Source organism: Somniosus microcephalus, chromosome 3, assembly GCF_052327205.1.
Source record: "Somniosus microcephalus isolate GS21.2 chromosome 3, FLI_Smic_1.0, whole genome shotgun sequence".
Lineage (NCBI taxonomy): Eukaryota > Metazoa > Chordata > Chondrichthyes > Squaliformes > Somniosidae > Somniosus > Somniosus microcephalus.
In genome coordinates this window covers 51,203,981-51,230,133 of record NC_140989.1, presented here as the reverse complement: position 1 = coordinate 51,230,133, position 26,153 = coordinate 51,203,981, and the positions used below count along the sequence as shown (strand labels likewise).

Genomic DNA, 26,153 nt, shown 5'->3' with positions numbered 1-26,153 from the left:
GGATAGAGGCTTGGCTAACTAACAGAAAACAGAGAGTCGGAATAAATGGGTCATTTTCAGGTTGGCAAACTGTAACTAGTGGGGTGCCACAGGGATCAGTGCTGAGGCCTCAACTATTTACAATCTATATTAATGACTTGGATGAAGGGACTGTGTACTGTTGCCACATTTGCTGACGATACAAAAATAGGTGGGAAAGCAAGTTGTGAGGAGTACGCAAAGGCCTAGAAATTCAGTAGTGCCCCGTTTGGGGCGCCAGCCTCGCCAGGGCGCTAAAAGTAGCGCCACGGAAGTAGTTGAGGCCGCCCGCCAGAAATTCACTTTGCGCGCCCCAGAGGGAAGCGTGGCGCTACTGGAGGCACCCCGCATCCCTCTTGGGGCGCTGCAGCTGAAGATTGCTGCACAACGTGCCACAGTGCCACACGCTGTGGCATGGCGCGCTGCGGTACTGCAGGCCTTCCTCCCCTTCTTGATCGCGAGTGCCGGCAAAAGAGCCCGGCACCGAGGAGAAGTGCCGGTCTCTTGGAACGCAGTCAGCACTCCGCGGGGGGGGCTCAGGAGGCCGGGGATGGCAGCACGGAGAGGTGCTGGCAGGTGGCCAGCAAAAAAAACGGCCGCCCCGCACCTCCTTTAATTAGCGCCTCTACTGCCACAGGTAGGCCCCCCTGAACCGGCCGGAAATAGCGTCCGGCGTTAAAGCAGGGGGCGCAACTAAATATCGTGATCGGGGCGCTGCGCACACCGATGACGTCATCGGTAGCGGTGCAGCGCTAATGGCTAGCGCCGCCATTAACGTCCCGCTAAATTTAACGGGAGGCGTGGCCAGTGGCTTCCGACCCACTTAGCGCCCTCTTAAGGCGCTAACGGGTGGCGCAGCCCACTGAATTTCTTGGCCAAAGAGCCTAAAGGGATATAGATAGGTTAAGTGAGTGGGCAAAAATTTGGCAGATGGAGTATAATGTGGGAAAATGTGAGGTTATCTACTTTGGTAGGAAGAATAAAAAAGCAAAATATTATTTAAAACGAGAGAGACTACAGAATGCTGCGGTACAGAGGGATCTGGGTGTCCTTGTACATGAATCACAAAAAGTTAGCATGCAGGTGCAGCAAGTAATTCGGAAGACAAATGGAATATTGGCTTATATTGCAAGGGGGATGGAGTATAAAAGTAGGGAAGTCTTGCTATAGCTGTACAGGGCGTAGGTGAGACCACACCTGGAGTACTGCATACAGTTTTGGTCTCCTTATTTAAAGAAGGATATACTTGCATTGGAGGCAATTCAGAGAAGGTTCACTAGGTTGATTCCTGAGTTGAAGGGGTTGTCTTATGAGGAAAGGTTGAGCAGGTTGGGCCTGTACTCATTGGAGTTTAGAAGAATGAGTGGTGATCTTATTGAAACATGTAAGATTCTGAGGGGGCTTGACGGGGTAGATGCTGAGAGGATGTTTTCCCTCGTGGGGGCATCTAGAACTAGGGGGTATAGTTTCAGGATAAGGGGTCACCCATTTAAAACGGAGATGAGGAGGAATTTCTTCTCTGAGGGTCGTGAATCTGTGGAATTCTCTACCCCAGAGAGCTGTGGAGGCTGAGTCATTGAATATATTCAAGGTGGAGATAGACAGATGTTTGAAAAACAGGGGAATCAAGGTTTATGGGGAGCGGGCAGGAAAGTGGCGTTGAGGCCAAGATCAGATCAGCCATGATCTTATTGAATGGCGGAGCAGGCTCGAGGGGCCGAATGGCCTACTCCTGTTTTCAGATCGAGCATTCCAGATCCTGTCAACTCTGAGTGGAAACATTTCTCCTCATCTCTCGCTAAATCTTTTGCCAATGATTTTAAATCTATGACCTCTGGTTATTGACCCACTTGCCAGAGGGAATAGTTTTTCTCGATCTACTCTATCAAAACCTCTCATCATCTTGAAAACCTCTATTAGGTCACCTCTTAACCTTCTCTGTTCCAAGGAGAACCATCCTAACTTTACCAACCTCTCCTCATAACTAAAGTCCCTCATCACTGGTAACTTCCTGGTAAACCTCCTCAGCACCCTTTCTAAGGCCTTTGCATCTTTCCTGAAGTGTGGTGCCCAGATTGTCCACAATACTCCAGCTGAGGCCTAACCAGTGATTTATAAAGTTCTAGCATGACCTCTTTGCTTTTATATTCTATGCCTCTGTTTATAGATCCAAGTAACCAAATATGCTTTATTAACTTGCCCTGCCACCGTCAAGGATTTGTGTATATGGACACCAAGGTCTCTATGCTCATCTACATTTTTCAAAATCGTGCCATTTATAGTATGTGGTTACCAACCCTTCTATCACTGGAAACAGAATTTGCCAGCACTGGGGTGAAGGTCCTGAAGTTCAGCAGCATTTGACAGGGGGTGGGATTGGTTCCTGTGGGCTGACACCACTGTGGAGGAGAGCCTGGGGTTTAGCAGAGCTGGAGGATGGAATGTAGAGTTTGTTTCATTGATGAATTCTTGGAGTCTGTCAGGAATGAGGGGAATGGAAGGATACAGAACTGATGGCTATTGCGGGTGTGGTGTGTGCCAGGTCGAGCAGCACTAGATTTCTGTCTACCACCAAATGCTGGAAGTGCACGCGAGGGTATCTGGTGAGGATGGTATTGGGCACCACTATGATGTCCCCCTTCCTCCGTGACTTTCAGCGTTCACTACCAGTTCTCACATATGAACACTTGAGCTAAGGTACAGAGCCTGTTGACTGGTACCACAGCAGGGACTCTGTGCCTTCAAGAGAGAGAATGGAGAAAAATGGCCGAGAAATCTTGTGAGGAAAGGTAAATATGATCTTGTTGTGCAGGAACACATTCCTCCGCATCTGCTAGCTCAGGCAGCCCGTAGTACAATGAGAGCCACAGTGGAGCGAGGGCTACATTATGCTCCAACTATCTCCATCACTCGAGCTGAACTGGATGCCCGATGAGGAGGATGTATTTCTTTTCTTCCTTTAGCTATAGAACAGTTTTTTTTTTAAAGGCTAACTCTTTATATTATTTGTGTTAATTCTACATCAATCAAATGCTCTGGCAATTAAGAGAAAATCTCTGCTACAAATGAGTCTTTTCATTTTAAATGTCACTATTACCTCGTTTTAAGAAAAAAAGTCAAACCATTTCAATGTATTATAATTAAATGCTAATAGCCGATCATTTTCTGCCTGTCACTTCTCCTTAACTTTTGGAATATTTTCACTTGAACAGTGAGTGCTGTGTTGATGACGTTGTTCGTGAACCTGGCTTGAAACAGTCAGTTCAACTTCCTCACAAAGCCAATAACGAACTCTGTGGTTCAAACGAAACACTGCTGGGTAAATCATGGCAATTTACCAGTGTTTAGTTCAACTGTCTTACACTGTCAGGCTCAGTAACGGCTCCTAGTTAGCTGATCAGATGATGTTATCAGTAATTACTGTCTAAACAAATATACCAAAACAATTCATGGAAAAAAAGAGACGGGCCTCAAATTTCCAGAGGAGCTGTCCCAATTCCCGCTGCAACTTTGACGAGAGATCGGAGTATCCCTGGAGAATCTGTGCAAACAGCTGTTTATGCCATTTCTGTGGGGGTTCTGTGAATCTCCCACTGAAATTATGGCGGGGGATTGGGAAATTCAAAGTCAGGATGTTAATCGTTCTAAAGGGCGACACTAGCTCAATGTTGTACTTGAATTTAAAGCTTACCAGAGCAAGGAAGAGGCACCCTGACGACTCAGTGGCAAATCAACCACCTGTCCTAGTACTGAGGCACAAGGATAAGGAAGATCTGTGCTGACTTAGCTAATTTCATCCTGGGTGAGGTTAGAGGCACTAAAGTTACTTTCAGTGCCCATTCAACAGGGATGGAAAAATAATCCAGGGGTCCCGCTCCTGATATGCAATTACTTCCTGTTGGAATACTTGTGGATATCAGATGAGGATAGAATTAGGCCTGGCTGCAATATCTTCTCCCCCCCCCCCCCCCCACCCCCCCAAAATCCATAATTGAATAGCGTGCTAACACCCAGCTCACACATGAAGAGTGGTCATTTGGGTGAAGTATACCAAAGGCCCGCTGTTGCTTGTGAAAAATATGTCCGCATGATCACTCCTTTTGAGAGAGGAAAGAGAATTCGAGAAGAAAAACCTAAGCAGGAAGAAGGATATGTACCAATTATGGAATAACTAACCTGTTTCCTTTTATTTCCCTTTCAGGCTCATTAATATTTGTTTTCTTTTTTACTACTGTAATATGCTTTGCATTGAAACAATTAGCTCTATACTGGACATACGGTATCTAGGAGAAATACGCCACATCATTCTTTGGATAGGCTTTGTTTTCATGGTGGTTAATTGTGCCGAGCTTTACATTCAGTATATTAAATATTATTTCAATAGATTTGTTAATGTTTCCTTTCTGAATGACGTGAAACTCAATTGTGCTGAAAGTAAACAAAATATATTCACGAGAAAAAATAATTTTGGATTATCGTCTTGTTTAATTTTCAGTCGACGTGGGCTGTGTCTGCTCTCAGAGAATGTGCAAAACTCCATCCCAACGATCCAAGCATACCACTCATGGCTGCCAAGGTCTGCATTGGGTCTCTGCAATGGGTAAGTGTATCCCTCACCTAATCCTTTTATGTACTACAGGAAACAGCCGTACATCACTGCGTAGAAGCCATTTATAGTATTTTTCTCTGTACAGTATTCGGTGACGTGTATAGTGTAATGAATATCCTAGGAAATTGCTGTTTTTTGTATTAAAAATAAAGGTTTATAAGAAAGTTGGTGAATAGCCTAGTAAACTGTATACTTTTGGTATACAGCTGGCTCACTACCACCTTTACAAGGGCAATTGGGGATGGGCAATAATTGCCAGCGACGCTCACATCCCGTGAATGAATAAAAAAAAAACATTTTTATAACTCTCTTGTCATATAAGGAGTTCACACATTTTGTTTTCCCTCTTATAATAATATAGAGAAAAATGTTTCCTGTTGTATCATATGAAGTCATGTAAACTTGGCCATAATAGTGGCATTAATTGATTGGCCAGTTGTAACCATATGAATTCCCCTTGTCTTTGGTTCTGGTATTGCCTTCTTAATGGTCACTGTTAACATTGCTTCTGTCATCGGGGATCCAGGTTTAGCAGTAGGTCCTACTCGGCACCAATATTTCCAACTTCCAGCCCCACCTTATATTACTTGCTTGTAGCAGTTAGTTGCTGTTTCATCATGTACTTTAAGTATCGTAGTGCTTGTGAGTTGAGCTTTGTTGTAACATGGAAGCATTGTGTCACAGTAGTTTTAGTTTTGACACTCCTGTTGTATTATTAGTAGGAGCAATTTGACAATATAATATAATTTGCCATAAGGAAGCATGGAACAAGGAAAGATAATTTGGCCGATTAAGCCCACTCATTCCACAGTCTGTCTACAATCCACTCTATCATGAACTCTACCTAACTCAGTTTCGAGAGCAAAAAAGGTTCTGTTAAATTTCTTGGAACACAAAGTGACATTTCTTTTAAGAGAATTCTTATGAATAAATTTTGCATGAAGACATCCTACTTGAATTAGGATTTTGCAGAATAGATTTACTGCCTGATTTTTGGAGAGATTTATTTGCTCACCCTGATGTTTACAAAGATCCACATTTGTATTGCTTTTATGATTTTTGTAGGCGCTTACTGGCCATGATCTGCTCAAACAAAGCAGGCAGTGAATTTGATCTGCACAAAGGGAATCAGTCATGTCACGTTAGTGCACAGGCAGAGCACAAGCAGAACACTTAACATTTGAAATCCCTATCACAGCATCACTTTGCTGATAAAGCAGTGTATCCGCAGACTCATCATGAGCCATGCCACGGGAGGTCTGATAATATAGCTATTGGTTTCCAAAATTGATTTTGTGGGCTTCACTGGGTTACCTTTTGAGGGCTGGGGAAAAATTTCATAGCCCTTTTATCTTTATCTTCTCGGAAATGTTATTGCAGTTATTCACCACTGCGAATCCACCCGACACCAACCTGCAATTAAAAGGCAGCGAATGTCTGTGACCGTGCAGTTGACACACAGTCTGTTGGGAGGAGCATTCTTAATGATGCTACAGATCAAGAGGGGTTCAAAATACTGGAATTTGACAGAGTTTTTAGTGCATTGGCATTCTGTAGAAAGAGGGGGAAATGGGAAGGAACATAATTAATTAACAGGAATTGTAGGCCTGGATCAAGTACCTGTCTGGATTAAACAATTTTGTCTGTAGCCTAGCCTGTACAAAGTTGCAGCGATTTTTGTGATTTTAAGAAAAGGTTCATGAAAATGAGCATAAATCTGGTTATTTCATTTTTTTATTATAAACCCCCTTACTAATTCTACCATTTTTATGGTCTAGCAGATTAGTTGTAAGTGCTAAAGAGAAAAATGGACTGCATGCATTTAAAAACTTGGCAAATTGCCTTTCTTCCCGGCCTGCAGTGGAATGTGAGGCTCTCAGCCGAATGTGTAGTCAGCATTTCATCTATTTTAATCATGTATAGTTCAGAGCGACTCACATGGGTGTATCAGCAGTGCTGCAGAGGTGGTAGCCAGAGTGGGGAAGGTTAATTATTACTGACAGGATCTGCATTGGCCTCTGCCGCCTCTAATGATGTTTCTGTGGTATAATCAAGCAGCACCTGCAATACCGTCTCCTGAAACCTTCAAGGAGAAATACCGCTTTCATATCCTTTGTCAGCACTTCCAAATGTGCAGGCTTGTTAAAAGTTTGTGGTGGTGGGGGAAGTGGATAATGACGATTTCTAATTGATTCTCATTATGATATTGGTTAGCAGAGCGAGAAACAGACATTTTGTAAATCTGCTTCAGATGTAATTAGTTGTCTGATCATATCATGCTTAGTAAGCAGATTGCCCTCCCCCCCTCCCCCCCCCCCCCCCCCCCCCCAAGCCACCCCACTTCGTGCGATGCACCATTTTGCATCTGAAAGGACAGGCTGTTCCCAAGTCTGCACTGGTGTCTGACCTGCCCAGAATGCACGAGGGAGTTTAATCCTCTCTGCTTCCCTGTGGAAAGAGGTATCCCCACCTGCAGTTGCTGCCGTTCTCCAGGCGATGTTGGCTGAGATTAATGCATGTGTGCGTGTGTGTGCTATGTAAGTGACTGTTGTCAGGCTGTTCGTGCACGTTGCGTTTGGGTGCACCAGAGCCGAGCCTGATCCTGTCCTTGCCTGGCATCTACTTGTGCATTTCCCAGCAGGAGTCACGGGACAACATTGAGGAGCAAGAACCCTGGCTAATACCTTTTCACTCCTCTCCCCCGCGCCTCACCCACCCCACCCACCCACCCTGCGCAGTTTATAGTTATACCGTGATGCAAAATCGGGCTTGAAGTCAAATTCTCTGTCAGCCGTGGTTCAGTTGGTAGCACTCTCACCTCTGAGTCAGAAGGTTGTGGATTCACGTCCCACTCCAGAGACTTGAGCACAAAAATCTAGGTTGACACTCCAGTGGAGTACTGAGGGGGCGCTGCACTGTCTGAGGTGCCGTCTTTCGGATGAGATGTTAAACCGAGACCCCGTCTGCTCTCTCAGGTGGCTGTAAAGGATGCCGTGGCACTAGGCCAGCATTTATTGCCCATCCCAAACAGCCCTCGAGAAGGTAGTGGTGGGCTGCCGCATTGAACCGCTGTAGTCCGTGTGGTGAAGGTACCCTCACAGTGCTGTAAGGCAGCGAGTTCCATGATTTTGAGCCAGCGATGATGCTGGAAAGGCGATATATTTCCAAGTCAGGATGGTGTGTAACTTGGAGGGGAACTTGGAGGTGGTGGTGTTCCCATGTGCCTGACGCCCTTGTCCTTCTAGATGGTAGAGGTCGCAGATTTGGAAGGTGCTGTCGAAGAAGTCTTGGCGAGTTGCTGCAGTGCATCTTGTAGATGCTATACACATTGCAGCCATGGTGCGCTGGTGGTGGAGGGAATTAATGTATAAGGTCATGGATGGGGTGCCAATAAAGTGGGCTGCTTTGTCCTGGATGGTGTTGAGCTTCTTGAGTGTTGGAGCTGCACTCATCCAGGCAACTGGAGCGTATTTCATCACACTCTTGACTTGTGCCTTGTAGATGGGGAGTCAGGAGGTGAGTCACTCGTTGTAGAATACCCAGCCTCTGACCTGCTCTTGTAGCCACAGTATTTGTGTGGCTGGTCCAGTTGAGTTTCTGGTCAATGGTGACCCCTAGGATGTTGATGGTGGTAACGCCATTGAATGCCAAGTGGAGGTGGTTAGATGTTCTCTTGTTGGAGGTGGTCATTGCCTGGCACTTGCGTGGCGTGAATGTTATTTGCCACTTATCAGCCCAAGCCTGAAAGTTTACAGGTCTTGCTGCATGCGGACACTGACTGCTTCATTATCTGAGGAGTTGTGAATGGCGCTGAACACTGTAATCATCAGCAAGCATCCCCATTTCTGACCTTATGATAGAAGAAAGGTCATTGAAGCAGCTGAAAATGGTTGGGCTTAGGACACAGCCCTGAGGAACTCCTGCAGCGATGTCCTGAGGCTGTGATGATTGACCTGCAACCACCACAACCATCTTCCTTTGTGCTAGGTATGACTCCAGCCAGTGAAGAGTTTTCCCTCTGATTCTCATTGATTTCAGTTTAACTAGGGCTGTTTGATGCCACATTCAGTCAAATGCTGCCTTGATGTCGAGGGCAATCATTCTCGCCTCGCCTCTGGAATTCAGCTCTTTTGTCCCGGTTAGGACCAAGGCTGTAGTGAGGTCGGGAGCGGAGTGGTCCTGGCAGAACCCAAACTGAGCATCGATGAGCAGGTTATTGGTGAGTAAGTGCCACTTAATAGCGTTGTCAATGACCCCTTCCATCACTTTGCTGATGATTGAGTGTAGACTGATGGGGCGGTAATTGGTCAGATTGGATTTGTCATGCTTTTTATGGACAGGACTTACCTGAGCAGTTTTCCACTTTGTTGGATAGATGCCGGTGTTGTAGCTGTACTAGAACAGTTTGGCTAGAGGCACGGCTAGTTCTGCAGCACAAGACTTCACCACTACAGCTGGGGTGTTGTTGGGGCCCATAGACTTTGCTCTATCCAGTGCGCTCAACCGTTTCTTGATATCATGTGGAGTGAATCGAATTGGCTGAAGACTGGCTTCTGTGATGGTGGGGACCTCAGGAGGTGGCTGAGATGGATCATCCACTCGACACTTCAGCTTTGTCATTTGCACTCCTGTGCTGGGCTCTGCCACCATTGAGGATGGGGATATTCATGGAGCCTCCTCCCCCCGTTAGATGTTTAATTGTCCATCACCATTCATGACTGAATGTGGCAGGACTGCAGAGCTTTGTTTTGATTGGTTGCTTGTGGGATCGCTTAGCTCTCTGCTGATAAGCATGCATGTAGTCCTGTGTTGTAGCTTCACCAGGTTGTCACCTCATTTTTAGTTACACCTGGTGCTGCTCCTGGCATGCTGTTCTACACTCCTCATTGAACCAGGGTTGGTTCCCTGGCTTGATGGTAATGGTAGAATGAGGAATATGCTGGGCCATGAGGTTACATATTGCGATGGAATACATTTCTGCTGCTACTGATGGCCCACTGCGCCTCATGGATGCCCAGTTATGAGCTGCTAGATCTGTTCTGAATCTATTCCATTTTGCACAGTGGTAGTGCCACACAACACGATGGAGGGTGTCCTCAGTGTGAAGATGGGACTTTGTGTCCACAAGGACTGTGCGGTGGTCACTGCTACCGATGTTGTCATAGACAGAATCATCTGCGACAGATAGATTGGTGAGGACAAGGTCAAGTAGGTTTTTCCCTCATGTTAGTTCTCTCACCACCTACTGCAGGCCCAATCCGGCAGCTATGTCCTTCTGGACTCGGCCAGCTTGGTCAGTAGTGGTGCTACCGAGCCACTCTTGGTGATGGTCATTGAGTCCCCTGCCCAGAGTACGTTCTATTACCTTGCTACTCTGTGCTTTTGTATACCACTCTAATGAAATTTTGTTTTGAAGCCCAATTTCTTGTCCTAGTTGAACTGTCAACTCCCACACTGCAATGCTGAGTATCATACCAATGTACACTGCTGTATCTTGGAGAGCAACTATCTCATCAATGGTTGGCAGTGCTGACACTGCAGCAGATCATAGACCTCTTGAATCCAGTTAGAGGCAGCGAGCAAAGCAAATGTTTAATGTGGGTCTTGGATTAGTACCTGAAGTTTTCACTATTGAGATGTAATTGCTAAATCCATAGCTGTGACCCTAAGCCAAGGAATGACCAGAGAGGCTCCAGCTTACCATGAAAATCAGACCCATGTCCCTATGAACCCTCATTTTTAGTTGTGATAACATACAGAATTATTTGTAAGACACAAACCAAGTATCTGCGAGCATCTCATAATGTAACTTGTAATATACCAGGGAAGCATTCAGTTTTCAAATATTAGCTCAACTCATGCCTCAGTTGATAAAAACAGTGTGTGGCAGGGCCATCATGGTTTGATTTCTGTGCTGTGTTGTTAGCTGTTGTTGCTCCAGTGGCACTGTAGGGTGGAGAAAGTCGGCAGGGCGATTACTTGTGCTACCTAGCCGGTGACTACCGCTTTAAAATGCATGAAGGTGGGCACTGGATGAAGACAGAATTATGCCAAATATTCAAATAACCTTAACAATGCTCACTGCCTATGCTCACACATGAAAAATGGCTACTTGGGTGAGATAGTAGAGGGTGACTACTAGTGCCTAGATGTTTACATTGCCATAGTCATTGGCTTCAGGAGAGAAAATTGCCAAATTGGTTAGAAAAGAATTAAAATATTTTTCTAACTCGGAGCCACGGTTGACATCTATTTAGAAGGTTCTAATATTGGATTGTGCTCTTGGTATGTTTGTCTTTTGAGTGCTAGTTACTTACTACCCCAATGTGTTGCTTCGGTTCACGTAATGACTGCAGCCGTCGGAAGGATATTTACTGTATGGGGGTGGGAGGCTGTTGTATGGCACAGACATTCTCCATCCGGCACTGCAGCTGGTGTTAGTTTAATTTGTCGCTACATCTTCCCAAATATATTAACCAGCACAAATTACTTTATAAGCATGTGCTACACTGGCTGACTGTCAAGCATGACTAACTCCCATTTACAGTAATACATTGTAAGTGTGGAACTGATCTCCAAAAGGTAAATTTTTATAAACACAGCCTAAACAAAGTTTAAAAAAAAAATACAATTTAAAACCAGGGTATTAAAAGTTAAACATAGATTTAAGATGTTTAAGCTTTTTTTAAATTCAAACTTTTATTTGCACAGATGCACTTATGCTAAAATAGCGTAGTGAAGTTCTGTTTAACAGTAAAACACAAACGTATTCCCTTTGACCATCAGTGGGAGTATAAGGGGAGCAGGTGGAATGTATCCTGGCTAAGGGCTTTGCTGATACATTCATACTCCTATTCCTTTCAATTGTATAAGAAAAGTACTATTGCAAGCCACCACTGGGACCCAAGCACCTAAAAGTAGCAGGCTAGAACTTCCGTGGACCCTATTGAGGGACGGAGATGTGATTGGGCACCCACGCTGCTTTGTCACTAGAGTGACAGTACAGGGGCCCTTATCGGGCCAATGATTGCTAGAATAAAAAATCTTCATTCCCCATGGAGGGGTAGTATTAGAAGGTATTCAGTCCTTCTGCTGAGCCTATCGGGGTGACATTGACTCAATTAAGATGTGATTACAATAGAGAGGGTACAGAGGAGATTTACGAGGATGTTGCCAAGACTGGAGAAATTTAGCTATGAGGAGAGATTGGATAGGCTGGGGTTGTTTTCTTTGGAACAGAGGAGGCTGAAGGGAGATTTAATTCAGGTGTATAAAATTATGAAGGGCCCTGATAGAGTGGATAGGAAGGACGTATTTCCCCTAGCAGAGAGGTCAATAACAAGTTACTTGGATATGCACTTGAAGTGCTGTAACCTGCAAGGCTATAGACCAAGAGTGGGAAAGCGGGATTAGGTTGGATAGCTCTTTTTCGGCCAGTACAGACACGATGGGCTGAATGGCCTCCTTCTGTGCCATAAATTTTTAAGATTCTATGAATTCCCAGGGTAGCCCATGAACATCCCCAAACATGCCCTGAAGTCTGTAAAGAGAGTGGACTTAAGCCCCCCTGCCCACCCGACTATGCAACTTTGGGGCAAATTATGCTGGGCAGCGACTTGTAGGACGCGGGTTCTGAACCTATTTGCAGCTTCCCCACCCGCCCCCCTATTCCTGTTGGAATTGTGACTGATTTGCGCCCCTTGCTGACTGTATTTTCCAAACTGAAATGTGGTCCTATCCCAAAATACAATATACTTTTTAAATACCAACCACAAAAGAAATGCCACATCTCTAACCTTTATGAAACACCCAGCAGGGTGCATTACAAACGATAGTACTGGCCAAGGTACCGTTCAATTTTTTCACAATTTTCACCTCTTTCAACTCCTTTCCTGAAGACATTGGGGATAATTTTCAGAAGATTGGGTGTCTCGCGGGTTTCTGTTCTGTGTTTGCTTCTATTCACTGTGTACATCAATGATTTGGATATAGGCTACATGGGCTAGAGGGAGTGGTGTCCAAATCTGCTGATGATTCTACAATAGGGGGCATAGTAAATAATCCTGAGGACCAGATGAAGCTGCAAGGGGATATTGTTAAGATGGTGGAATGGGCAGAAAAGTGGCAGATGGAATTCAATTTCTGTAAATGTGAGGTGGTACATACAGTATTAGTTAAAATAATGAAAGTAATAATTATACTTTGGGGGAAGCTGGGTAATGTGGAAGAGCAGAGGGATTTGAGGTTCTTGTTCATAAGACATTAAACCTGCACCTCAAGTGGTTAAGGCCATAAAAAGTGGCATAGAATATAGAAGTTGAGATGTAATTATGAATCTATATAAAACTTTAGTAATACTACTGTTGGAGAACTATGTGCAGTTTTGGGTGCCAGACTATAGGAAGGATGTTGAGGCAACGAGAGGGTATACCACAGATTCACTAGGATACTTCAGAATGATATGCTGAGGAGGCTGGTGTGGAGTATAAACACTGGCATAGACCAGTTGGGCCGAATGGCCTGTTTCTGTACTGTAATAATTTCTATGTAATGTTTAGAGGAAATACAAATATGAAGAAAGTCTTGAAAATTGCTTTCATTAAGACCAAGGAGATTGAGGGGTGATTTGATAGGTGTTTAAAATTATGAAGGGATGGGGCAGAGCCAATAGAAACAGACTGTTTTCAGCGATTGGGGTGTCTACAACAAGGGGACATTGATACAAGGTTAAATATAATAGAAATAACAACAGAAAATGCTGGAAATACTCAGCAGGCCAGGCAGCATCCGTGGAAAGAGAAACAGAGTTAACGTAAGAGTTAAATGTAAGAGATGTAGGCCAGAGAGCGGGAGAAACTTTTTGTCACAGAGGGTTGTGAGGCTGTGAAATGCAGTACCAGAGTTAGTGATTGTAGCAGCGGCCACGTCCACATGTAAGCAGAGGTTAGATAGATTATTGAAGGAAAAGGGAATAGGAACAGAGTGGCCACATGGGATTAGGACTTCAACTGGTCTGGTTGGGCCGAATAGCCTGTTTCCATGTTGTAATTGTATGTAAAACATAAAATTGAACCTTACAGCTGGTAGAGAGAATAGTTTTCATCCAATCAGCCTGGGCTAGATTTGAACTTGGGTCTGAGAGGTGGAAGAGAAGTGTATTTAGCCTGTCATGTAATCTCTGCTTCGACTAGTGAAAGAACGGTGTCTTGCCTCACCTGTGACCATACCATCTGCATAAATTATAGGGATCCGTTGACTGCTCACCTGCAGTTTAGCCAATACCTGTAATCCTCACGTGGTACACGACGGAGATTTGAGGTAGAGCTGAAGTGAAGCTAAAAGGATACTTTCAGCTCCACTTGGACATCGAGACTCTCCCTGAGAACTGAGGTTAATGACAACAAACCTGTACTGGTTTTCCAAGTGAGAGGAAGGTGGTGTAGAGCTGAGTGGGTGTGGAAAGAAAATGTGCACCAAAAGGATTTTAAAACAAATCTGCCAAATTGGAAAGTTTTCAATTTGTTTGCATGTGATGAGACCTAATGTGTTTCGGAGTGATTATTTGCACTGCTTGTTTCTGCGCATGCACGCCCGTTTGGTACCACGCATATGCATTTGATGTGGTCGCACATGCGCAGCACCAAACTGTGCGGCTGCAGCCTGCACCGGCACGCTTTCCTCAGTTCCGTGCGGTGATGGTCAGGGATTCGGGTGGGACGGGGACGGGAAGAGAGGGGATTGAAGGGGAGGAATGGGGGAGAAGAGATGGAATCAAGGGGGGAGAAGAGAGGGAATCAAAGGGGGAGAAGAGGGGGGATCAAAGGGGGGAGAAGAGGGAATCAAAGGGGGAGAAGAGAGGGAATCAAAGGGGGAGAAGAGGGGGGATCAAAGGGGGGAGAAGAGGGAATCAAAGGGGGAGAAGAGGGGGGATCAAAGGGGGGAGAAGAGGGAATCAAAGGGGGAGAAGAGAGGGAATCAAAGGGGGAGAAGAGGGGGATCAAAGGGGGTAGAAGAGAGGGGATCAAAGGGGGTAGAAGAGAGGGGATCAAAGGGGGTAGAAGAGAGGGGATCAAAGGGGGTAGAAGAGGGGATCAAAGGGGGAGAAGAGAGGGGATCAAAGGGGGTAGAAGAGAGGGGATCAAAGGGGGTAGAAGAGGGGATCAAAGGGGGAGAAGAGAGGGAATCAAAGGGGAGAAGAGGGGGGATCAAAGGGGGGAGAAGAGAGGGGATCAAAGGGGAGAAGAGGGGGGATCAAAGGGGGGAGAAGAGGGGGGATCAAAGGGGAGAAGAGAGGGGATCAAAGGGGGGAGAAGAGGGGGGATCAAAGGGGAGAAGAGAGGGGATCAAAGGGGAGAAGAGGGGATCAAAGGGGGGAGAAGAGGGGGGATCAAAGGGGAGAAGAGGGGATCAAAGGGGGGAGAAGAGAGGGAATCAAAGGGGGTAGAAGAGAGGGGATCAAAGGGGGAGAAGAGAGGGAATCAAAGGGGGTAGAAGAGAGGATCAAAGGGGGGAGAAGAGAGGGGATCAGAGGGGGGAGAAAAGAGGATCAAAGGGGGGAGAAGAGAGGGGATCAAAGGGGGGAGAAGAGAGGGGATCAAAGGGGGGAGAAGAGAGGGGATCAAAGGGGGGAGAAGAGAGGGGATCAAAGGGGGGAGAAGAGAGGGGATCAAAGGGGGGAGAAGAGAGGGGATCAAAGGGGGTAGAAGAGAGGGGATCAAAGGGGGTAGAAGAGGGGATCAAAGGGGGAGAAGAGAGGGAATCAAAGGGGAGAAGAGGGGGGATCAAAGGGGGGAGAAGAGAGGGGACCAAAGGGAGAAGAGAGGGGATCAAAGGGGGGATCAAAGGGGAGAAGAGAGGGGATCAAAGGGGAGAAGAGGGGATCAAAGGGGGGAGAAGAGGGGGGGATCAAAGGGGAGAAGAGAGGGGATCAAAGGGGGGAGAAGAGGGGGGATCAAAGGGAGAAGAGGGGGGATCAAAGGGGAGAAGAGAGGGGATCAAAGGGGGGAGAAGAGGGGGATCAAAGGGGAGAAGAGAGGGATCAAAGGGGAGAAGAGGGATCAAAGGGGGGAGAAGAGAGGGAATCAAAGGGGGTAGAAGAGAGGGGATCAAAGGGGGAGAAGAGAGGGAATCAAAGGGGGTAGAAGAGAGGATCAAAGGGGGGAGAAGAGAGGGGATCAGAGGGGGGAGAAGAGAGGATCAAAGGGGGAGAAGAGAGGGGATCAAAGGGGGGAGAAGAATCACAGAATCACAGAAACCCCACAGTGCAGATAGAGGCCATTTCGGCCCATTGAGCCTGGCACCGACACATATCCCGCCCGATCCCGTAACCCCTACACCAACACATATCCCACCCTATCCCCGTAACCCCACGTATTTAATCCCCCTAACACTAAGGGTCAATTTTATCATAGATCAAAGGGAGAAGAGAGGGAGATCAAAGGGGGGAGAAGAGAGGGGATCAAAGGGGGGGAGAAGAGAGGGGATCAAAGGGGGGGAGAAGAGAGGGGATCAAAGGGGGGAGAAGAGAGGGGATCAAAGGGGGGAGAAGAGAGGGAATCAAAGGGGGTAGAAGAGAGGATCAAAGGGGGGAGAAGAGAGGGGATCAAAGGGGGAGAAGAGAGGGGATCAAAGGGGGGAGAAGAGAGGATCAAAGCGGGAGAAGAGAGGATCAAAGGGGGAGAAGAGAGGATCAAAGGGGGAGAAGAGAGGGAATCAAAGGGGGTAGAAGAGAGGATCAAAGGGGGGAGAAGAGAGGATCAAAGGGGGAGAAGAGAGGGGATCAAAGGGGGTAGAAGAGGGGGGATCAAAGGGGGTAGAAGAGGGGGGATCAAAGGGGGAGAAGAGAGGGGATCAAAGGGGGAGAAGAGGGGGATCAAAGGGGGGGAGAAGAGAGGATCAAAGGGGGAGAAGAGAGGATCAAAGGGGGGAGAAGAGAGGGGATCAAAAGGGGAGAAGAGAGGGAATCAAAGGGGGAGAAGAGGGGGGATCAAAGGGGGAGAAGAGAGGATCAAAGGGGGGAGAAGAGAGGATCAAAGGGGGAGAAGAGGGGATCAAAGGGGGAGAAGAGGGGATCAAAGGGGAGAAGAGAGGGAATCAAAGGGGGGAGAGAGAGGATCAAGGGGGAGAGGTGAGCTGGGGGGGGGGGGGGCGATCACACTGCTGGGAGTGTACTACAGACACCCAAACAGTGAGAGGGAGATAGAAGAACAAATATGTAGACTAGTTTCTGAGAAGTGCAAAAACTATAGGGCAGTAATAGTAGGGGATTTCAACTACCCCAATATTAACTGGGATAAAATTAGTGTGAAGGGTATAGAAGGTGCGGAATTCCTAAAATGCATCCAGGAGAACTTTTTTAGCCAGTATGCAGTAAACCCAACAAGGGAAGGGGGGCGGTTCTGGACTTAGTTTTAGGGAATGAAGCTAGGCAGGTAGAAGGCGTATCAGTGGGGGAGCATTTTGATGCTAGTGACCATAATTCTGTTAGATTTAGATTCTGTTATGGAAAAGGACAAGGGTAGACCAGGAATAAAAATTCTAAATTGGGGAAAAGCAAATTTTGCTAAGCTCAGACGGGATTTAGCCATAGTGGACTGGAAACAGCTACTTGAAGGTAAATCCGTCGTCAGAGCAGTGGGAGGCATTCAAGGATGAGATCCGGAGGGGTTCAGACCTAACGTGCCCTTAAAGAAAAAAGGTGGGACTAACAAATCTGGAGCCCCCTGGATGTCTAGAGACATGCAGGGTAGGATAAAGAAAAAAAGGGAGGCGTATGACTGATAGAGGGCTAAATACTGCAGAATCTTTAGAGGAGTACAGAAAGTGCAGGGGTGCAATTAAAAATGATATTAGGAAAGCAAAGAGAGAGCATGAAAAATTCTTGGCAAGTAAAATCAAGGAAAACCCAAAGATGTTTTATAAATATATTAAGAGTAAGAGGATAATTAAAGAAAGGGTAGGGCCTATTGGAGATCATGAATGTAACCGGTTTCTGCGGTGGCCAATTTCCTATGGCCTCTGCCGCAATCGCCAGTTATTGTAAGTGGTTTTGCCCCGCCCGTAGTGAGCATGCAAACCCCCTTACTACAAGTTCTGGATGATAGGGATTACTGAGGACAGATATGAACACGGACAGCGTTTTCGGGCACACCCGTACAGTGTTTATTAAGGTTGACAAAACCACTTCACTCGCATACAGTACAAGCGGTGTGAACACAACAGTACAGTTTAAAACAGTCCAACCCTGACTTGTCCAACAAGCCCCTGCTGTGCGGACTTACCACAGCCTAAACACACCCTCCCATGAACTAAATTATCACAGGACCCTTCCAACGCTAAACCCCCTCTAGTTTGGTAGGAACATACAGGCACCCCCTCGCACAGCTAAGTGATCTTGTGGGTGTGCAGGCTTGGCAATGCTCACCTAGATTGCCCTTGATCTTGCTTGCAGCTTCCTCCCGTATGTCTCGGCTACCTGGTTCCGTGCCGGCCTTGCGGCATGCGAGTCCCAGTCTGAGTCGAAGTTCGTCTCGGTTGGAAGAGCAAGGCTCAGCTCCTCTTGAAGTTCCGTTGTGGGGAGGGCAGGAGAGAGGGAGATCTATCCAAAAGGCTCTCTGATATACCCCCCCCCCCCCCACCAATACACAGACTGTTGGCTGTGGTTTTAATGGACACATGGCCTCAGGGAAATGGTTTCCAGGCCTCCTCCCAGGTTTGGATGGTTTAGATCTCGTTTCGATCTCCCAGCCGATTTAACTTAAGCTCATCTTCTTCAGAAACAATGAGTCACCAGCCTCGTTATTCATGACTTGGGAGTTGGCCTCTCGGGCCATTGTTACCAAGGACAGTCCGTTACCATACGAATGCAACCTGGTTACGTCAGCCACCTTCAGCTTGAGTGTTTTTCCACAGCTTCCCCCCCAAACAGCCTGTCCAGTTTTTAATAAGGGTATATGTTCATAATCTAAAAATCCATGGAGTCTGTGCCGACTGCTACAGGCCTCCCTTTGATATTTCAACTTTTCCCAAACAGAAATATCATCAAAAGTTCTGTCGTCTTCCGCTGCGGGAGGCACACTGTATATCCCAACCAAACCGTACATCAAATTTTACCCCAGGGTCCTGTATCTCACACTTTATACAACAAATCACATCATAGTTACAGGTATATATACAAACAGACAGTCAACTCCAGGCTATTATTTAATCAAAGCTTGCCACTGGTTTCGGAGTGTTTTACTTCGCTTTCTGCATGATAACCGGAGAAGGTAAAACACTAACACACATTGAACCACTACAATCACATGAGAAATCACACAAATCCATGGGGGAATCTCGATATTCAGACCGATGTCCCACTATGGTGGAGAAACCAGTTCTTTTATCTCATTCCCCGTTTCCCTGTTCCGTTGCTCGAGGGTATAGAAATGCTTTTGGGAGAGTTCAACTTCCTTTATTAATTCTGTGAGGTGTTCGGGCAGAGGAAGAATTTCATATCCGAACCGTGTTACATATTGCTGCAGGTCCTGTACCGTGTCGTTCACCATTAGGTGTACCGTGGTGGGCTCTGGAATGGGAATGATGCGCTCTTGAGCCACCTGAACTTCTGTGTGGGGTTTGAAGCAGAAAGTCATATCGGTGACCGGGCACCAAGTGTCGTTGTGTACCCGGTACTGGTCCACGCTTGTCGTGATGCAGTACGTCCCTCTGCCCGCATATGTTACCTGGGGTGGAACGTGGCTTTGGGCCATCACCTCCATGGTGCAATTAATGGGCTCTGCGCCCTCTGATTCAAACCCGCACATCGGACGATTAAACGCATTCAAATGCTGGGGACACAACTCCACGTGCACGCCCCGCTCTGGCATCCATTGAGGTCAGTGCCGGTCATGGCGTGCTCCCACTTTACAACAAACGGTGGGGCCCCATCATGTCGCACGTGCACCCCGTCCCTTAGCATGCCAATATTCTCTACTCGGTATACCGGTGCTGGCCGCGGTGACCCGCCCATTACCGGCATCCGGAGTACAATCCCCATTACAGTGTGGTTGGACTGGCCACAGTCAACTGTGTTGCGTCCGTGTATAATAAGACACAGACTGCGGAGAATGGTAGAACAGGTGTTTACTCAACGTGGCTCACAGTGGAACTGATCTGTACAGATTACTACTCAGGGCTATATACAGGTGTGGTCACTGCCGGTACTGCAGTATACATGAGCTGCAAAAGATAGTTCCCCACTTAAAGGTATATACATTACAATTCCTCCCCTTTTAGATTAACAGTACCATAACACTCATTTAACAATTAAATATCAAACTAATTACAATTAACACTTTTAACATGCAACATTAGCTGAAAATAGTCTATTTATATATTCAGTCTTTGGGGAGGCTTCCTGATCCTTTCTGGATAGCGCCTTTCCCGAGTGTCTTGCTCTTGGTGCGGAGGCGATTCTGGCCCCCTGTCGTCAGTTGGTTCATCAGCTTCCGATGCTACTGTTTCTGGGGTAGATGCGACCTGTACGTCGGGTTCATCACCAGGTACGTATGGGCGAGGCATGGGGTTGACTTGTTCCTGTGACTCTAGGATCTGGTCAGCATGGCGTCTCACGATGCTCTCCCCAACGTCCACTGTGTACATAGTGGGCCCTGCCATGTGCATATCGTTCCTGGCTGCCATTTTTCTGTTCGGTAGTCGTGGGCCAAGACTGGTTGCCCTACATTGAAGCTCCTTGTTGGCTTCTCATGGATGTGCTGGAATTGCTTACTCTCAACATCTCTTCGTACGCTTGGTCTGAGCAAATCCAGGCGAGATCTTAACCTTCGGTTAAAGAACATCATGGCTGGGGCCTGGTTGGTGACTGCATGTGTCGCATTCCGGTAGGCGAACAGGAAATTGTCCACCTTGTGCTGCAGCGGAATGTTGCCATTGTACATAGCCTTTATTGCCTTCTTAAAGGTTTGTACGAACCTTTCAGCCAATCCATTTGTGGCTGGATGATACGGGGCGGATGTGTAATGCCTTACCCCATTCTTTTTCAAGAACCTCCGGAACTCTTCGGACACAAACTGTGGTCCGTTGTCGGAGCAAATCTGTTCTGGCAAGCCATTCCTGGCAAAAATGGTCCGTAGAACTGCAATAGTTTTCTCCGTGGTGGTGGAGGACATTTTAATGACCTCGGGCCATTTCGAGTGCGCATCCACGGCAATTAAAAACATTGAGTCCATGAATGGACCAGCAAAATCAATATGCACCCGTTGCCATGGAGATGAGGGCCACTCCCATGGGTGTATAGGGGCCTGTGGTGGTGCATTTTGGACTTTCTGGCATCCTGAGCAGCTCTTGGTCAGGTCCTCGATTTGTTTATTGATTCCCGGCCACCACACATAAGCCCTGGCTAGGCTTTTTATTTTTACCCCTCCCAGATGACCCTCATGAAGCTCATTGAGCACTCTATCCCTTAACTTGGGTGGAATTACCACTCGGGATCCACACATCAAGGTCCCCTGGCACACTGACAGCTGTTCTCTCCTTGTCGAGAATGCTGGCAACAGTGAGTCGCCATGTGCTGGCCATCCCTTCACCGTCAAATCATATACCCGAGACAGTGTCGGGTCATTTCGGGTTTCCTTTTCGATACAAGCGTTAGTTACCGGTAGGTATTTGTTGTATCCGTGTGTTAATGGAGACACAGAATGCAGGAGTTGGTTTCACAGGTGTTTACTGAACAAACTCTGGAGGTGAACTAACAGATACAAGACACTATACAGGCTTATATAGCCCGAGTGGCCATTACCGGCATTACAGTACACAGGGGGCTCTTAAAGGCACATACACCACAGTATTCAACTATAGTCGAATGGAATATTTCGACAGGATCCACTGCTGGTGCTTCCTCCGCAGTAGGCAGTGGCAGGCGTGATAGCCCATCAGCATTTCCATGCTGTTTCGTGCCCTTATATTCAATCTCATAGTGGTGCGCCACTAGAAAAAGTGACCATCTTTGTAGTCGTTGCACAGTCATCACCGGAACGCCTTTCTTCGGATTAAAAATGGAGACAAGAGGCTGGTGATCCGTCAGCGAGGTGAATTTCTGCCCGTGCAGATAGTGATTTAACTTTTTCACTCCCCACACTAGGCTGAGGGCCTCCCTGTCAATCTGGGCGTAGTTACGCTCGGCTGAGGTTAGTGATCGTGACGCAAAGGCTATTGGCCTCTCTGAGCCGTCCGAGAATTTGTGCGACAGCACCGCTCCAATGCCGTAGGGTGACGCATCACATGCCAACCGAATTGGTAATGCTGGGTTGTAATGGGCCAATACCTCTTTCGATGTGATTAGTGTTTTGCTCTTCTGGAAAGCTCGTCTACATTCGCCACTCCACTTCCATGGCACCCCAGTTTGCAGTAGGGTGTTCAGTGGGTGTAGTATTGTAGACAAATTTGGCAAGAACTTATGGTAGTAGTTTACCAGCCTGAGGAACGACCTCAGTTGTGACACCTTTTCCGGTGCTGGAGCCTTGACTACTGCCTCAATCTTCTCTGGGGACTTATGTAACCCCTCTTTATCGATATCGTGGCCACAATACGAGATCTGTTTTCTAAAAAACTCGCATTTGGGGCGGTTAGCTCGGAGCCCATATTCCTGCAATCTAGTGAGCACCTGCTCCAGGTTGGCGAGGTGATCACTGTCATTTTCGCCCGTGACCAGGATGTCGTCCAAATAACACTGGGTCCTTGGGATCCCTTGCAGGACTTGTTCCATTGCCCTCTGCCAAATAGCCGGAGCTGATGCTACCCGAATACCAGCCGGTTGTATTGGTAGAGACCTTTATGGGTGTTGATTGTGAGGTATTTTTTTGATGCTTCTTCTACCTCCATTTGCAGATACGCCTGGGCCAGATCAATCTTAGTGAAGCGTTTCCCTCCAGATAGCGAGGCGAAAATATCTTCAATCCGCGGAAGTGGATATTGTACGGTGTGAAGGACCGGGTTCACTGCTACCTTAAAGTCCCCACAGATGCGAACCTTCCTTGGTTCCCCAGGCGTGCTGCTCAACGACTTTTTCATCACAGGGACGATGGGTGTAGCCCACTCGCTCCAGTCTACCTTGGACAGTACACCTGAATGTTCCAGACTCTCCAGCTCTGCTTCGATGGCTGGGTGGATCGCATCAATTACCGGTCTGGCCTTAAAACATTTTGGGCTTGCAGTTTCTTCAATTTTAATCATCGCTGTCATGCCTTTTAGTGTTCCAAGTCCTTGCTGGAACACTTCTTTCGCGTCAGTTAGGATCTTTGACAGTCGCCCAGGTGTGACGTCGTCATCCTTTTTGTCAGCCACAGTCAGTGCCTGTATGGAATGCCAATCCAGTTGTATTTTCCGGATCCATTCACGTCCCAGTAATGGTGGTCCTCCACCTTGTAATACATACAGGTCTAGTTTTGGTGTTTCCTTACCGTTATATATAACGGTCACCCTTATTTTTCCTTTGGGGTAGACTTTTTGCCCCGTGTACGTCTTCAAAATAATTTTTGTGTCTCTCAAGGGTATGTGTGAGAATAGCCACTCGTAGTCCTGTCGGTTTATGACTGTTAGGGCTGATCCTGTGTCCAATTCCATCTTTACCTGGACTCCTGCTATCTTGAGAGTGACCCAAAAGGTTCGGTGATCCTCCGTTGTGATCACATTATGTAGTTTCAGACAACTCAGTTCCCTGCTTTCGGAGTCGTTGTCACTCTTTTGTTCGTCTGAACTATTCTCCGTCATCCTATGTACCTTGTTGTACTTTTCTTTGGTAGGTTTCTTATTGCTGGTTTTCTTTCCCGACCTGCAGACTCGTGCTATGTGTCCTACTTTTCCACACTGTCTGCACACTTTGTCTTTGAACCAGCAATCATTCTGGTCGTGTGTTTTTCTGCCGCAGTGATAGCACATCTCTGTTCCATATGACATTTCGTTTGTGCCATATTCTTGCGGTCTCTGTTGTATCTCTGCAGCGCCCCGTGCTGCTGCTTCATATGATACCGCAATGCTGAAAGCCTTTTCCAGCATAAGGTCCTTTTCAGATAAAAGCCGTTTCTGGGTTCCTTCACTTTGTAGCCCACACACAAACTTGTCCCTTAAGGTATTTGCCAGTCCCGCTCCAAACTGGCAGTGTTTCGATAGTTTGCGCAGTTCTGTTAAATAATCAGCATTGCTTTCATCCTTATGCTGGTTCCGTTTGTGAAACTTGAATCTTTCTGCTATCAGCAGCGGTGTGGGGTTTAAATGTTCCTTTAGTATCGTCACTGTCTTCAAAACTCTTTTCCATTGGCTTCGTTGGGGTTACTAGATGTCGTAATAAACCATACGTCGTTGCACCCATTAAATTTAACAATACCGACGCTTTCTTGTCATCTGACACCTCATTTGCCTTGCAGTACACCTCTATTCGTTCGACATATGTAGTCCAATCTTCGACTTCATTGTCAAATGCGGTGATACTGCCACTCTTCGGCATTTTGGGTGTGGTTTAAAATGGCGTCTCCCAATGGCTTAAAATGGCGTCTCCCGCGCTTTCCTTCCTCCCCCGCTCCTGCCAACGCCGCTCCCGGCGGTTCTCGTGGCAATGGTGGCGCCCTGTAGGTTTCGCGCGCTTCTCCTGCGCTGCTGCCAACGCCGCTCTCGGCGGTCCTCGTGGCAATGGCGGCGCCTCGCGGGTTTCTGCGCGTCTCTCTCTCCCTCTCTCCGACGCTGCTCGGCCCCTGAACACCGGCTGCGCCCTGTGCGCTCTGCCCTCTCCCCCGTCGAAGCTGCTCGGCCCTTTGCTGTGCCGCTCGGTCAGGCTCTAGCCCGCCGCTGTCTGGGAAGTGTCTGCGCACTACCTGTTGCCAGCCCGTTTCGCTGGACCACCTCGACTGGAAAGCCAAGCCTGGCTCTCGACAGCCTCCCCCGCAATTCTCGAGTCTCTGCTGGAAGACTGGGTGGTTGACGTGGTCGACGCCCGAGTCTCTGGCCTTGACCTCCAATCCACTGATCTCCAGGAACGAATCCCCGGGAGGTGATGCAGAGTTGCAGGTAGGTTCGAACTTGCCTCGTTGCCAATGTTGCGTCCGTGTATAATAAGACACAGACTGCGGAGAATGGTACAACAGGTGTTTACTCAACATGGCTCACTGTGGAACTGATCTGTACAGATTACTACTCAGGGCTATATACAGGTGTGGTCACTGCCGGTACTGCAGTATACATGAGCTGTAAAAGATAGTTCCCCACTTAAAGGTATATACATTACAAACTGGGACCGGGTATGCCTCTGAGGCCAGTCGGAGTTGGCACGGGCTCATTAAATTTTCGTATGGGCTAAGCGCAGTGAGGTGCCGGTTGCTGACCCACGAAGGGATGCGACCTTGCTGTAGGTCCTCTAAATTACTGCGCCCTTCGTTCAGCAGCCACGCACCGTACAACACACACACATCGTTTTTCGCTGCCTGCGCCGAGGCATTCTGATCCTCCCTGATCAAACTATTGATCGTCTGAGGATGTGCCTCCAGCTCGGCTATGATTTCCTTTTAAATGTATAGTCATAGCCTGATCTTCCTGTAACTCCGTCCCCTCTAGCTCGTTACCCTCCCCCAGCATCTTTTGCAGCTGGTCCCTTAAGGTGTTGATCTGCAACTGTGCATCGTCCATGCTGTTGATAATGGACGTGCCCGTGCTGAAGGCTGTAGCCGCATCATTAAATACCCCCCGTCTATATCTCCCCGAACCAACGCGATGGTTTATAGTTAAATCATACAGACTTTCCCGATTCACGACCCCGTAACTTTCCCGATTCACGACCCCGTAACTTAATTCATAAAATTGTCGGAACATTTCCTTCAACAGGGCCTCATAATTTTTCCCTTTCTACCGGACACCACCGGGGCAGCTGTAACAGGTTAAATTTAGAATGACCGACGTGACTTCGTAGTGAATGTCTTGGTACAAGATCTTGCCGGTCGAGACTAACGCTAACTCATTCCTCGGTCCCGGTGTGGTGGCGGGGCAAATAATCTGTGTTTCCTGTACCGGTGGGGCTGTGGGCAGAGGCTTCCTCTCGTGTGCTACCAGTTCCGTGGAATTTACTGTGTTGGGAGGATCTGGGATCAAGCAGGAGTCCCCACTCTGATCCCATCCCATCCCGGCCCCGATCGACACACCCGCCGGGAAGACCCGTTCCGACCCCCACATACATACGTAAATTCCCTGTTCCTCTTTCCACCATTTGTTCCAGCACATTTCTACTCCCTTCTCCCCCATAATCTGTCGGTATGTATCGTCCCCCAGTTTCTCCCAGTCCGCGGATCTGTTACCCTTGGCCTGGCCCAGCTTCCTTAACCATCGCCACTGTCCCAAGGGAATGTGTCCCTCACATAGAAACATAGAAGATAGGAGCAGAAGTAGGCCATTTGGCCCTTCGAGCCTGCTCCGCCATTCAATGAGATCATGGCTGATCATCCAAATTCAGTACCCGGTCCCTGCCTTCTCCCCATATCCCTTGATC

The 26,153-nt window shown here is 47.4% G+C and overlaps 1 protein-coding gene and 1 pseudogene across 1 annotated transcript in view; one reads left to right on the top strand and one right to left on the bottom strand.

Moving 5' to 3' along the window:
• The window catches only part of LOC147121052 (tetratricopeptide repeat protein 7A-like), a 408,967-nt gene that overhangs the window by 160,121 nt on the left and 222,693 nt on the right, over positions 1-26,153 (top strand). Inside the window, exon 11 of the mRNA XM_085980379.1 lies at positions 4,514-4,618. Coding sequence (XP_085836505.1) covers positions 4,514-4,618 — 105 coding nt within the window. The remainder of the gene's footprint in view (positions 1-4,513; positions 4,619-26,153) is intronic.
• Positions 17,776-25,195, bottom strand: LOC147121053 (uncharacterized; annotated as a pseudogene).